At 35.3% G+C, this 13,215-nt stretch overlaps 1 protein-coding gene across 10 annotated transcripts in view; it reads left to right on the top strand.

The window, feature by feature from the left end:
* MPDZ (multiple PDZ domain crumbs cell polarity complex component) overlaps window positions 1–13,215 on the top strand; it is a 161,537-nt gene that overhangs the window by 52,061 nt on the left and 96,261 nt on the right. For all 10 annotated transcript variants that reach the window (XM_078062322.1, XM_078062320.1, XM_078062316.1 and 7 more), the window contains exons 4-10: window positions 253–462; window positions 873–1,012; window positions 1,666–1,879; window positions 2,609–2,737; window positions 4,734–4,943; window positions 7,486–7,600; window positions 8,149–8,237. In XM_078062322.1, the coding sequence (XP_077918448.1) occupies window positions 253–462; window positions 873–1,012; window positions 1,666–1,879; window positions 2,609–2,737; window positions 4,734–4,943; window positions 7,486–7,600; window positions 8,149–8,237 (1,107 nt within the window). The remainder of the gene's footprint in view (window positions 1–252; window positions 463–872; window positions 1,013–1,665; window positions 1,880–2,608; window positions 2,738–4,733; window positions 4,944–7,485; window positions 7,601–8,148; window positions 8,238–13,215) is intronic.

Here is a 13,215-nt window from a genome sequence, read left to right as displayed (position 1 = left end):
AGTACCTTAAAGGTGAACACTGGAGGTAGGTTTTGAAATTTTTCCCATCTACTAAACAATGCTGTATTGTGCATCCTTATACATATATCTTTGTGTGTTATTCTCATTTTTCTCTTTGAAATTAATTTGCTAAATCAAAGGGTATGGGAATTTTGAAATTTCATATGTACATCATTATTACCACTCGGGATGTTTTCTGTGAAATTGTTTATGGAATGTCAAAATTGTTAATAATCTTCATATTGCTCTTAGGTAAACACTACAACATTGGCAATTTCAAATGTCGAATATGCTCACATTCCACATCTCAGTCCAGCTGTAATTCCTACTCTGCAAAATGAATTGTTCTTATCATCCTCAAATAATGGGAATCTGGAAGCATTTACAGGATCTGGTACTCCACACATCAATGGGAAACCTGCTTGTGATGAATTTGATCAACTAATCAAGAATATGGCCCAGGTAAGAACATTTCTTCTTGTTAGTTATGATAGAACAGTGTAAACAAGTCCTGAATAATTGGGAGAGTATGTATATGTTTACATTACATTATATAAATATATAATATATATGGTTAAATATATTTATGAGGACATCTATAACATCTGAAAAAATTGAAATGGAAAAGAAGTGGATTTTGTGTGAGTTTGGATGGTTCAGAAATTTTTCTATTTATTTATTTATTTATTTATTTTTATTCTTCAGGATTAATAATAAAATACGTCACTCTAGGTGATGCGTGATAAATGTTATCTGAGAAAATTCTTTTAAATTTTTTTTTTTTAAACTCAGTAATGCCACTAATAAGATAACTGTGAATGGAGTGATTAACGTTTAATTAAAAGTTATTTCTTGCTTTGTTTCCTGAACAGGGTCGCCACATAGAAGTTTTTGAGCTCCTCAAACCTCCATGTGGAGGTCTTGGGTTTAGTGTTGTGGGACTCAGGAGCGAAAACCGGGGAGAACTGGGAATATTCGTGCAGGAGATCCAAGAGGGCAGTGTGGCCCACAGGTACAATTCTTACGACGTCTTCTCCGTTTCTGATACTGTATTCAGAAGGTGTTGATGACCTTGGGAGAATTTAGAGAAAGAAAATGGATAAAAACTGAAACGTAATATAATCTGTTACTAATCAGTTTTTAGAAATCTTTAACATTACTGTGATAAAAAGCAAGTCCTCAGAAGGGAGAATGTCTTTTAAATATGGTTATAAACACTTTTTAGGAAGGAAAGGAGAATTTGAGTAGGACATTATTCTCATTATTATTAAATGGGCTCATTTTGGTCGGATTTAAAAGTTGCAATATAGAAAAGTATACGAATGACCCATGATAACTTGAGCTATATTTTATTAATATACTCACAACAACAACTAAATGTATACACCTTTGCTTTTATTTGTAGTAAATAGGAACATCTAAGACAAAACATATAGGTTGAGTGAGTAGCTGTAAAGAAGGTGGCTTTTAAATGGGAGGGATTGATTAGGGGTAGATAACTGGAGCCCAAACTTAACATTTTCAAAAGTAAAATTGCAGGGAAAAGCTTAAAAAGTGTGGACATTAGAAAACTGGCTTAAAAATAACCTGAAAATATATGCAAAGAAGCTGTCATTTTCTTGAGAGCTGTCAGATGTCTTTTACCCCTTTTTTCATTCCTGATAGAGATGGAAGATTGAAGGAAACCGATCAGATCCTTGCTATCAATGGACAGGCACTTGATCAGACAATTACACATCAGCAGGCTATCAGCATCCTGCAGAAAGCCAAAGATAATGTCCAGCTAGTTATTGCCAGAGGCTCGTTGCCTCAGCTCATCAGCCCCATAGTTTCCCGTTCTCCATCTGCAGCCAGCACAATTTCAGCTCACTCTAACCCTGTAAGTACATAAGATTTGTAAAAGGGACAGATATTATTTTTCTAGTCCTTTTTGGTTGTCTACAGATTTCCATTTCCTGTAGGTCCTTGTATTTCTTGAGTTTTTCCCATTTTATTCTTTTATCTCTCCCTAGCTTGGAATATTAGTTATTTAATTATGATTAAGTTACTACCTTCTAAATCAACTTTTACCTTTCTTTGTGTATTCTTCTAGTTGACCACATTCCTCAAAAAAAAAAAAAAAATTCAGTTTTTCAACAAACCTGACTCTATCTTTAGACAGAAAATAGTCTTGATTTTGCTTTATAAATTACAGAATTATACTGTTTGAGTTAGCTGTCAGTGACTTCAAGGAGTCCTCTAATTAGAAATCCTGTGAGGCAAGATTTTATAGAAGATAATCTTAACAGGTGATGATTTCTCCTTGATCTTTTTCTTTTTTAGAAGTTCTACAAAGGATCTTACAAATCAGTGCCTATCTTCAACTGGTTAAATGCGGTCACTATAAAGATGTATTGATAATTTCAAGAATGATTATATCAATAGCAGTAACAATCTGTTGAAAGGGAATTATACTAAATCAAAGGGACATTCTTAAGACTTATTATTTTTTCTGAACTCCATTATTTGATACCAATCACAAAATAATATTCACAAAAATCTCAACTATAATAAAATTTTAGTTTTTCCACCATATTTTTTCAAATTCATATAGGAGTTTTGTTTTCAGGTTCACTGGCAGCATGTGGAGACTATTGAACTGGTGAACGATGGATCTGGACTGGGATTTGGCATCGTCGGAGGAAAAGCAACTGGAGTGATCGTAAAAACCATTCTGCCTGGAGGAGTAGCTGACCAGGTAAGCTACTCCAACAGGTGTTTATGCTGTTTTATCAAATTATATGCCTTCATCTTTTATATTTTCTGTTAGAAAGAAGAAACTTTGGCCTTACATAATGTCAAAGAAGCTGAGTTAGAACTTCTGTTTTGCTGGGCTTTTCCTAGAGTGTTTTCTTTTAGCCCTGGGAGAAAGATCTTTGAAGAGGGACATTGATCTTAAGTTACAATTCTATTTATTTATTTTTTTAAAGATTTATTTATTTTAGAGAGAGAGAGAGTGCAACGGGGAGGGGTAGAGGGAGAGAGAGAATCTCAAGCAGACTCCATGCTGAGCACAAAGCTGGATGTGGGGCTTGATTCCAGGATCCTGAGATCATGACCTGAGCCGAAATCGAGAGTCAGATGCTTAACCAACGGAGCCACGCAGACACCCCTTAAGTTACAGTTTTAGGCAATGATCTTAAGACTCTTGTAGAGCCACAGACTAAGGCCCAAGTTATGGTTTTGATCATTGTAGAGGTAGCTACCCTTTATTTTATGATCATAAATCATATTTATAAACCTAGTCTGCTGTTTTATAGTCACAAGGTATTATGGAAAGAAGAATACTTTATTATTGAGAGAAAAAACAAGATTCAACTTGTCCCTTTAGTGATGGTGTCATCTTTGTAAATGAAGCACAGCCTATTTTTATCACTCGGAGTAGTTTGTTAAAGCGTTGCCATTATGCTCTGTGACACTGTTGGAATATATGTGAGAAAAATTGTTGTAAAGTTACTGGTTATGATTTATATTTTAATTTGAAAAGTTCTAGTGTTCAGTAACTTTTGCTTTGGTTGTAACATTTTGTTTATAAAGTCTGTTTTTGCATGTGTGTTTGAACTTAAACTAGAAAGTCAGTTCATCAAATATTTCTCCTATTCATATATGAAAGGCCTGTTTAATGGCAGCTTTATCAGTATTGACAGTAGCACAATAATATGCATATTTTCTTCCTTTTAAATAATAGCCAGCCTTTAACAGTATTTAATGAAATTCCCCTAGTTGACTGGTTTGCAATAAATTAAGCCTTGTCTTCAGTACAGACTTGCACTAACACTATAGCTACTTGTAGCTACTTGCTACTTCTAAAATTCAAATTTAATCAAAATTAAATAAAATGAATGCCTGGGGTGCCTGGGTGGCACAGTCAGTTAAGTGTTCGACTCTTGGTTTCAGCTCAGGTCAGATCTCTTGGGTCATGAGATCAAGCTCTGAGTCGGCTCCATGCTTAGCACAGAGTCTACTTAAGATTCTCTCTCCCTGTCCCTCTGTCCCACCCGCCCACCCCCGCTCAAGCTCGCTTTCTCTAAAATAAATAAAGAAAATTTAAAAAATTAAATAAAACAACAAATTCAGTTCCTTAGCTGGATTGAACACATTTCAGGTGCTCTGTAACCACATGTCAGTAGTAGCTGCCATGTTGGATGATGCAGAACATTTCTGTCCCTGCAGAAATTTCTAGTGAATAGTGCTCGTATGGAGGATAGTAAGACTCATCCATCTAAATTTTCATCTATTTCATCTGAAAATTATTCTTTTAGGGATATTTTTAATTGAAAGTGCAAGACAGAAATGTATTAATTCACTGCTTTTTTGTGGTCTTCCTATATTTTTTGAGTAATATGTATTTGCATATGCTTCATCTTTGCTTAGTGGCATTTTCTTTTTTTTTTTTCTATTTCTCAAAAAACTTATAAAAGGCTTATTATTTTCCTGTATATAATGGGTAGAAATCAAATTGAAAAGCTCTTATCAGCTGTTGATTTAAGGAATATTTGTGAATTTCAGTTACTTGTATCACATTGAATAATGTTAAGATGCATCAAAAGACAGTTAAAGTAACAACCACATGTTTAATGTTCCGTGATTGATAATTCACATTACTGTTTTTAAATTATTCTCTTTTCCTCATTTAGGATTTCTCTGATGAACTTAAAATATTAGTAGCCTGATTAACTGGTCTCTTTATTCAGCATGGGCGATTGTGCAGTGGAGATCACATTCTAAAGATCGGTGACACGGATCTAGCAGGAATGAGCAGTGAGCAAGTAGCACAAGTGCTCAGGCAATGTGGAAACAGAGTTAAACTGATGATCGCAAGAGGGGCCGTAGAAGAACCAGCAGCACCCTCCTCTTTGGGCATCACCCTTTCCTCATCCCCATCTTCTACACCAGAAATGCGGGTAAGTAGGTAGAAGCAGTTACTAGGAACCTCATAGACAATAGCATTTAGATGATAGTGCTGTTTAGAAACTAGACTTAATGATACTCATTCATATATTAGTGCTAAAGAAAGAAAATTCAAGTGTAGATGTGTTTCAGCACTAATAATATCTTATTAATTAGGAATTACGTGTAACATGAAAAATAGGTTTCTTTAAGAAATTCTAGGTTACTCTTTTACATCTTTCTCTAAGCAGCATGTTTATGAGGATAATCTTTTGCAAGATGATAAAATTTTAAGGAATTATTTGCTACTAATAACTAAAATGTTTAATTTTATTTTTCTTCTATCTAGAAGGCTCTCCGTTAGGCAGGCTGTGAGTTCCATCATTCTCTTTCAATACCTTTCCTTTTAGTGTCTTTTTTGGGGGGAAGAATAGGGGTGGGAGTATCAATGAAATAATTTTATCCAAAAATCTCTTAAAGATTTAAAAACAGAATTACATCCAATTTCTAGATAAGCTTTATAGCAAATGCAAGTCCTGCATTCCTTTTTCATAGATCTAAAAACATCTATGATATTTTTCTGTTAAAGTTTTTTCTAATTAGTTGCTACGGATTCTTTTTTAATAGCCTAACCTCCTCTACAAGCCCTTTAAAACTTTATTAGAACACTTGAAATTTCCATGATTCTGTTGTTTTAGGATTGAGTTAGTTGCTATTTTTTGCAGAGAAAAAGAAGTAAAGAAAGAAAGCTTGTGTATGAAAGTATTTAAATCACATTCTTTTGTGGTAAACAAAACATTTTATTCAGCAATATATAAATGAATGCAATACCGAAAACCACTTGATGTAATTGAAAGCTTAGAAAAATATCTATTCTGTGCATATCATCATTTCTGAAGCTTGTGCCCCTTTTAAAACCATTCGATAGTCAAATTGCCACCCTCTAAAATAGCACTCGCATAAGTCTTATTAAAAATAGAAAACACATTTGTTTCAATTGAAGCAGATTTCATCCTGTCATTTTCTTGTAATTATCTAAACTTTAAACTTTTGCTAAGTTTGCACAGATAATTATGTGCAATGAAAAAAATAAATCAAACTTTACTATAAAATTGTATCTCACTTAGATGGACTATCAGTGAGATATAGTCAGAGTTTGCTTAAAGAAAATAAAAATAATATTACCAGCTAGCCCCAACCTGTATGTCCATCCGACCTTCGTTCTGTTGTGATCTTTGTAGGGTTCTCTGGGGAACCTGCTGGTACCATACAAGTACATAATGCCAGAAGCTTGCTGATGACTTACTGTGCTAGTCCACTAATGCTGAATTCAGAGAACCTTGCCCTTCAGCCCAATGTGTAATTAAGAATAGTTTTACGTGTGGGGCACCTGGGTGGCTCAGTCGGTTGAGTGGCTGCCTTCGGCTCAGGTCATGATCCTGGGGTCCTGGGATCGAGCCCCACATCCGGCTCCCTGCTCAGCGGAGAGCCTGCTTCTCCCTCTCCCTCTGCCTGCCACTCTGCCTACTTGTGCTCTCTATCTGTCAAATAAATAAATAAAATCTTTAAAAAAAAAAAAAGAATAGTTTTACGTGTTAGAGGAGCCTGCTTTCAGCTGTCTTTTCAGGGATGAAGATCAATGCAGAAAGGCATGCTTTCCTTATAAAGAGCTTTTAAGTTAAAGTCTGAATTTACAAAACAAATACAGTAACAATTTTAAATAGCTCTTTGTTGCATTTCACAGGTTTTCAAAATCATCATCAGTGTATTAATAAAATGTCTGGAAGATAGATTAACTCCTATTCCTGGTGTTAGAATCAGCTATCCACTTAAGGTAGTAGTAGCAGCAAGTTAGTGGACAGTGTCCTGAGTGGACACTATGGCTCCTATATTCTACTAGGGATCTTACACACTGCAGAGCATTTTAAGAGCAGGGGTTTTGCAACCAACTTACCTGTATGTGAATCCTGCCTCTAATAGACTGCTTACTGTTTGTCCTTGGAAAGGTTTATGTTCCTCAGTTTCCCCAGAGAAAAACTGATAGGAATTGTACCTCCCTCATAGGCTTGTTCTAAGGAGTAAATTAAGACATCTCAAGTGTCTGTTACATAGAAACTGCTCAATAAATGTTACCTGGACTTGTTATTCTTATTCCTGATAGAGAGTTGAGCAAAGCAATGATTAGAAAAATTCAGATTTGAACGTGTTGACCTGAATTCAAAACATGAGTTCTTTCAATTGTAGAAACGAAGATAAGCCATCCCTGAAAATAGAATTTGTTAATAGGAGACTATTTGATTTTTAAAATTTTGTATACACAAATCATAATGCATTTTTCTGATAAGTGGGTGTTCAGCCTTACTGCTGACATTACTTTTGAGTAACAATGTAATGCTCAGTTCATGTTGTCAAGATTGAAGGAGTAGTCTCTTCCGTAGTTTCTTTGCCACCTAATGATATTATATTATTCCTAAACATAGGTTGTTGCTTTTTGAGTTTATCTTGTTTGTATACATGTTTCTTGTTCTGCATATTTATTTACTGATTTTATTTTAGGTTGATGCTTCTACTCAGAAAAGTGAAGAAAGTGAGACATTTGATGTAGAACTCACTAAAAATGTCCAAGGATTAGGAATTACCATTGCTGGTTACATTGGAGATAAAAAATTAGGTAGTTTTAAACACTTTCTTTTTTTTTTTTTTACTTGGGAATTGCCTCTGATATCTCTGTCTTGTGAAATATTGAATCAATATGGGGCAGCTGGGTGGCTCAGTCGTTAAGCATCTGCCTTCGGCTCAGGTCATGATCCCAGGTCCTGAGATCGAGCCCCGCATCGGGCTCTGTGCTCAGCGGGAAGCCTGCTTCTCCCTCTCCCACTCCCCCTGCTTGTGTTCCCTCTATTGCTGTCTCTCTCTGTCTGTCAAATAAATAAATAAAAAAATCTTAAAAAAAAAAGAAATATTGAATCAATATTATGTATTTTCAGATTGTTGGATGAACTGATCAAAAACTTCCTTAGGAATAATTCAATGTCAGAAACTCTGATACTGTGCTTGACAGACAAAAATCATTGTCTTATTCTCTAGACTAAGTTTCTATTGGTTTTCTTCCTGTGGCTTGTTGATTTATATTTATTCAAAATTAGGACTTTATATTTGGAGAATGAAGGATGGATAGTTTTTGACTGTGCTTTGCAAAAACCCTGTTTCTAATCTTAGAACCTTCAGGAATCTTTGTAAAGAGCATTACAAAGAGCAGTGCTGTTGAACATGATGGAAGAATCCAAATTGGAGACCAAATTATAGCAGTAAGTAACACATTTAATAAGAGATTTGTTAATTTTCATGGTTGAGAAATGCATTCTCCTAGTTGACTCAGTTTTGAGAACTACAGTTAGCTCCATACTAATTTAAGCTTTTTGGTGATTTGAGGCTGTCATTACAATTACCCGTTTTGTTATTTTGTAGAAGAACATTGGATAGAAGCTTCACTGATCTCAGTTCTAAATAATAGAATAATTTCTGATATATCTGATTTCTGGTTGTAATGAATTTGTTACATTAATATACTTATACTTTAGTTGCAGACAATCTAAAGGTAAAGACCAGATATCATAATCTTTAGTGTACTTGAATCTGAATTTTGGGACGTGTGCTTTTTTTAATATCAGCAGAATGACACTGTTGTTGTTGGCTCCATGTCCAGGCCTCTTTTTAGCTCTAAGAATATACAGGAATAAAAGAAATAGATCTTAACTCCCTCTTAATCAGATCAAGCCCATCATTGTTATTGTAGTGACCTCAGTATGTTTTGAGCATATTGGTATTCAAGGCAGTGTACAGAAGAATACAACTTCACTTCAGTGTTCTCTGCAAACTGGGCTACCCTAACTACTCCTTGAAACACACGTCTGAGAGACCCTACACCAGGGGCTTCCTGGTCAGAGAAGTTTAGGAAAAACTTACAAGGTCTCTTAGGGATTCATAATGCACATTGAAAAATCTAAGACTCTGAGAAGTTATACAGTAGAGAAAAAGCTATTTTACTTTGGGTTTTCCTAAACTTTTGTAATCATGGGCTCTTTCTTTCCTCAAACATATATTAACATTCTTTGAAAGACATTTTGGAGAATACCAATTTATCTTAATATGTATTTATGTTTAATTAAATCTCTGTTGTTTCCTTGGGATCTTATTATGATAAGAGTATAGAATGTTAATATAAGATTCCATGTTCATAGTGGCTTTATTCATAATAGGTGAGATGAGGAAGTAACCCAAATGTCCATCCATGGATGAATGGAAAAACAAACTGTGATGTGACATATATATATTATATATATATACAATATATATAATATATATATATATACCTATATACACTAAAGTTTATGATATCTGGTCTTTACCTTTAGATTGCAACTCAAGTGTAAGTATATATATATGAAATGGAATATTATTTAGTCTTATAAAGAAGGAAATTCTGTCATATCCTGCAACATGGTTGAACCTTAAGGACATTATTCTAAGTGAAATAAGTGAGTCACAAAAAGACAAGTACTGTATGTTTCCATTCGCATGAGGTACTTAGAGTAGTCAAACTCATAGAAATAAAAAGAATGGTTGTTGCAAGAGTGAGTGGAGGGGAACATGGGGAGCTGTTGTTTAATTGTTACAGAGTTTCAGTTTTGCAAGGTAAAAACATTCTAGAGATCTATTGTATGACACTGAATAAACTTAGCACTACTGAACTTTATAGGTAAAAATGGTTAAGATGTTAATCTTTTTGTTATGTGTCTTCTACCACAATTTAAAAAAAAAGAGGTGCCCTTATTTCTGCCTTTGCTTCTACATTACAATTTTGAGTCTTCTTGGGCTTAGTTCTGTAAAACTAAGTACACCTGTTCACCTCTTGAAACCTACTGTGAAGATCAAGTTGTGCTTGCCACTTAAGTTGGCTATAACCTGGGAATGAGTTTTAACCACTGTATCTTCATTTGTCATACAAGGAAAATTAACTACTTTTTTAATTTTGGAGAAGAAGAGTGGAGAGAGAGTACATAGATACAGACTCTAAATCCATATCCAATACTGAATTAAAAATTAAAAACATAGCTAGTGTACTTTTTTCCCTAAGATATATATTTTAATCCATTAAAAAAGTTTTTTAAAAAATCAGCTTTATTGAGATATAATTCACATAGCCTACAATTCACCCATTTAAAGGGTATAGTTCAGTAGCTTTTAGTATTTTCATAATTGTGCATCCATTATCACAGTCAATTTTAGAAACTTTTCATTACCTAAAAAGGAAACCCCATACCCAGTAGCAGTCTATCCCTAATTCTACCATCCTCACTAGAGAACCACAATCTTTTCTCTGTCTCTGTAGATTTGCCTACTCTGTATATTTCATGTAAATGGAATTATACAATATGTGGTCCTTTGTGACTGGTTTATTTCGCCTAGCATGTTTTCAGGGTTCATCCATGTTGTAGCATGTATCAATTCTTCATTTCTTTTTATAGCTGAATGATTTTTCATTGTATGGATATACCACATTTTATTTACCCATTCATCAGCTGATGGACATTTGGGTTGTTTCCATTTTTTTGGCTGTCATGGATAATGTTGCCATGAACATTCATGTACAAGTTTTTGTGTGGATGTATGTTTTCATTTATCTTGGGTATATACTTAGGAATAGAATTGTTGGATCCTATGATAACTGCTTAGTAAGCTGCTTTCACATACAAAATTGGGAAAAGGAAACTTCCCTTGTATAATTTTTAGGCAGACCAAATGAGTAATTAATTAAAATACTTGGTATAACACTTGGCACATAAGTACAGTTTAATTACGAAGCAGATCCTTATTAAAGGCCTGAAATAATTGCACATTTAAAAGCACAATAGTGGGGCGCCTAGGTGGTTCAGTCATTAAGCGTTTGCCTTTGGCTCAGGTCATGATCCCGGGGTCCTGGGATTGAGCCCCGCATCGGGCTCCCTGCTCCGTGGGAAGCCTGCTTCTCCCTCTCCCACTCCCCCTGCTTGTGTTCCCTCTCTTGCTGTGTCTCTCTCTGTCAAAGAAATAAATAAAATCTTAAAAAATAAATAAAAGCACAATAGCTTCCCTCCAAACTTGTCATTATTTTCTTTTTTTTCCTTTTATTATGTTATGTTAATCACCATACATTACATCATTAGTTTTTGATGTAGTGTTACATGATTCATTGTTTGCGTATAACACCCAGTGCTCCATGCAGAACGTGCCCTCTTTAATACCCATCACCAAGCTAACCCATCCTCCAACCCCCCTCCCCTCTAGAACCCTCAGTTTGTTTCTCAGAGTCCATAGTCTCTCATGGTTCATCTCCCCCTCCGATTCCCCCCCCTTCATTTTTCCCTTCCTGCTATCTTCTTCTTCTTTTTTTTTTTTTTGAGTGAGACTGTTGAATCACAGACCCGTACCTCTGAAACAAATAATACATTATATGTTAAAAAAAAAAAAAAAAAGAACAAACTTGTCATTATTTTCATTAGGTGGAACCTCACATAGGGTTTTGCTTAGGTAAGATCAGTAATAAAGGGAATTGTTGACTCGAAAGGAGAAACCCCCTTCTTCTGAAGGGTTTTCTTGTTTTCAATAAAGTCACTTGTCTTCACTGTCATCAGTGTTCTGAGTTTTAACTTTTAGCAATATTCTCTTACTTCAAAGTTAGGGGCCTCTTAGACTCTAAGGAAACATCATGCAATGCTTTTGGCCATGCATTAAGGGTTTGTGAAATATCACCATCTTGTGGACTTCTGAGATACTTGTGGTAAAGTTCTTCACACTGGTTGCATTTTCACAACTGCAGTCTTTGTTTTTTCTGGTTTTGTTTTGGCAGCAGCTGTTTGGAGCTATACTCTGTTTTTATTTTGTAGTTGTCCAGGCAGTGAGAAGATTGAGAAACTATTTCTTGCTATTTTGAGGAGGTATTGTTTTATAACAATTAAACTTACTTTGTTATAAGATTCCTGTTTTACAAATTGTGCTCTGTTGACCCCTAGGGTTTCGCTGTAGACATTACAGGGGACACAATAGAGCGAATGATTCCATTTTATTCCCTTTGTATATTGGTATCCCATATAAGAATTATTTGATCAAGGGATTCTATTGTAGTTTAAAAAGTTGACCAAACTGGTCATCAGATGAAATCATATATTCATTCTTCTTAGATTGATGTATAGAAATCCTTGCTAAAGCAGAATGGAATTATGATTGATTAAAAAAAAAAAAATATCGGGAGCCTGGGTGGCTCGGTTGGTTAAACGCCTGGCTCTTGATTTCAGCTCAGGTCATGATCTCAGGGTCATGAGGTCCAGCCCCTCGCCCCCTCTCCTTGCTCAGTGCAGAGTCTGCTTGAGATTCTCTCCCTCTCCCCTCGCCCCTCCCCCTGCTCACCCACGTGCATGCTCTCTCTCCCTCTCTCTCTAAAATAAATACATAAATAAAATCTTTAAAAAATTATTAAACAGGCTTGTAAGTAAGGGAAAGTGTCAAATGTTGCCTTTGATATTCTGACTTTGTTAATAGGCTCAAGTTCTCTCTTAATATCTGTAAGCTGTGGTGGAGGGAGGGCTTGGCTGGCTAGATTGAGCGTACTCAGGAGCTGGGGGTTTCCACTTGTTTCAATTAGTCATTCTCTGCTCCGTTATTGTTCCTGCTAATTGTGGTGTCTGCACTGAGCATTATGAGGTTAGTGGAACTTCCCTTGAGAGCACACAGGCAGCCTCCTGCCATTGCATCTAGTTCCAGAGCACTCTTGTCTGTGGTACCACTGGGTCTGAAGCCATGTCTTAACACTCTCTGTGATCATAGCAGACCAGAGCTGCCCGGGGCCCCGATTTGGGCTTTGGTGACCTTACCTCATACGTATGACAAATGTAATGATATTTGAACAGAAACTTGTCTCAAGAGGGCTTGAAATTTTCATGTTTATTAATCATTTCTTCAGTCTGTTAATAATACCAGCTTCTGAGTTTCTTCCCAGTGTAAAGTGCTGGGTACTGTAATTTTGGGAAAACAGGTACCATTATTCCCATATTACAGATGAAGATACTGAGAAATTTGAATTGAAATCCAGTTTTAAAAGTTCATGGTTATTCCCTTATACCAGTTTCTTCTGTGCTGGTACCACCTCTGACATTTGGGTAAGGAGTATGTTTTTAAATTCAGGCCATCAAATTTTGAAAATAAAGGAAGAATGCAGTTTTTAAAAATGTATTTGAACTTTATTGGTAT

The sequence above is a fragment of the Halichoerus grypus genome, chromosome 14, assembly GCF_964656455.1.
Source record: "Halichoerus grypus chromosome 14, mHalGry1.hap1.1, whole genome shotgun sequence".
In the NCBI taxonomy this organism is placed as follows: Eukaryota; Metazoa; Chordata; class Mammalia; order Carnivora; family Phocidae; genus Halichoerus; species Halichoerus grypus.
The sequence above is the reverse complement of the archived record's forward strand: the minus strand, read 5'-3'. Positions and strand labels throughout refer to the sequence as shown.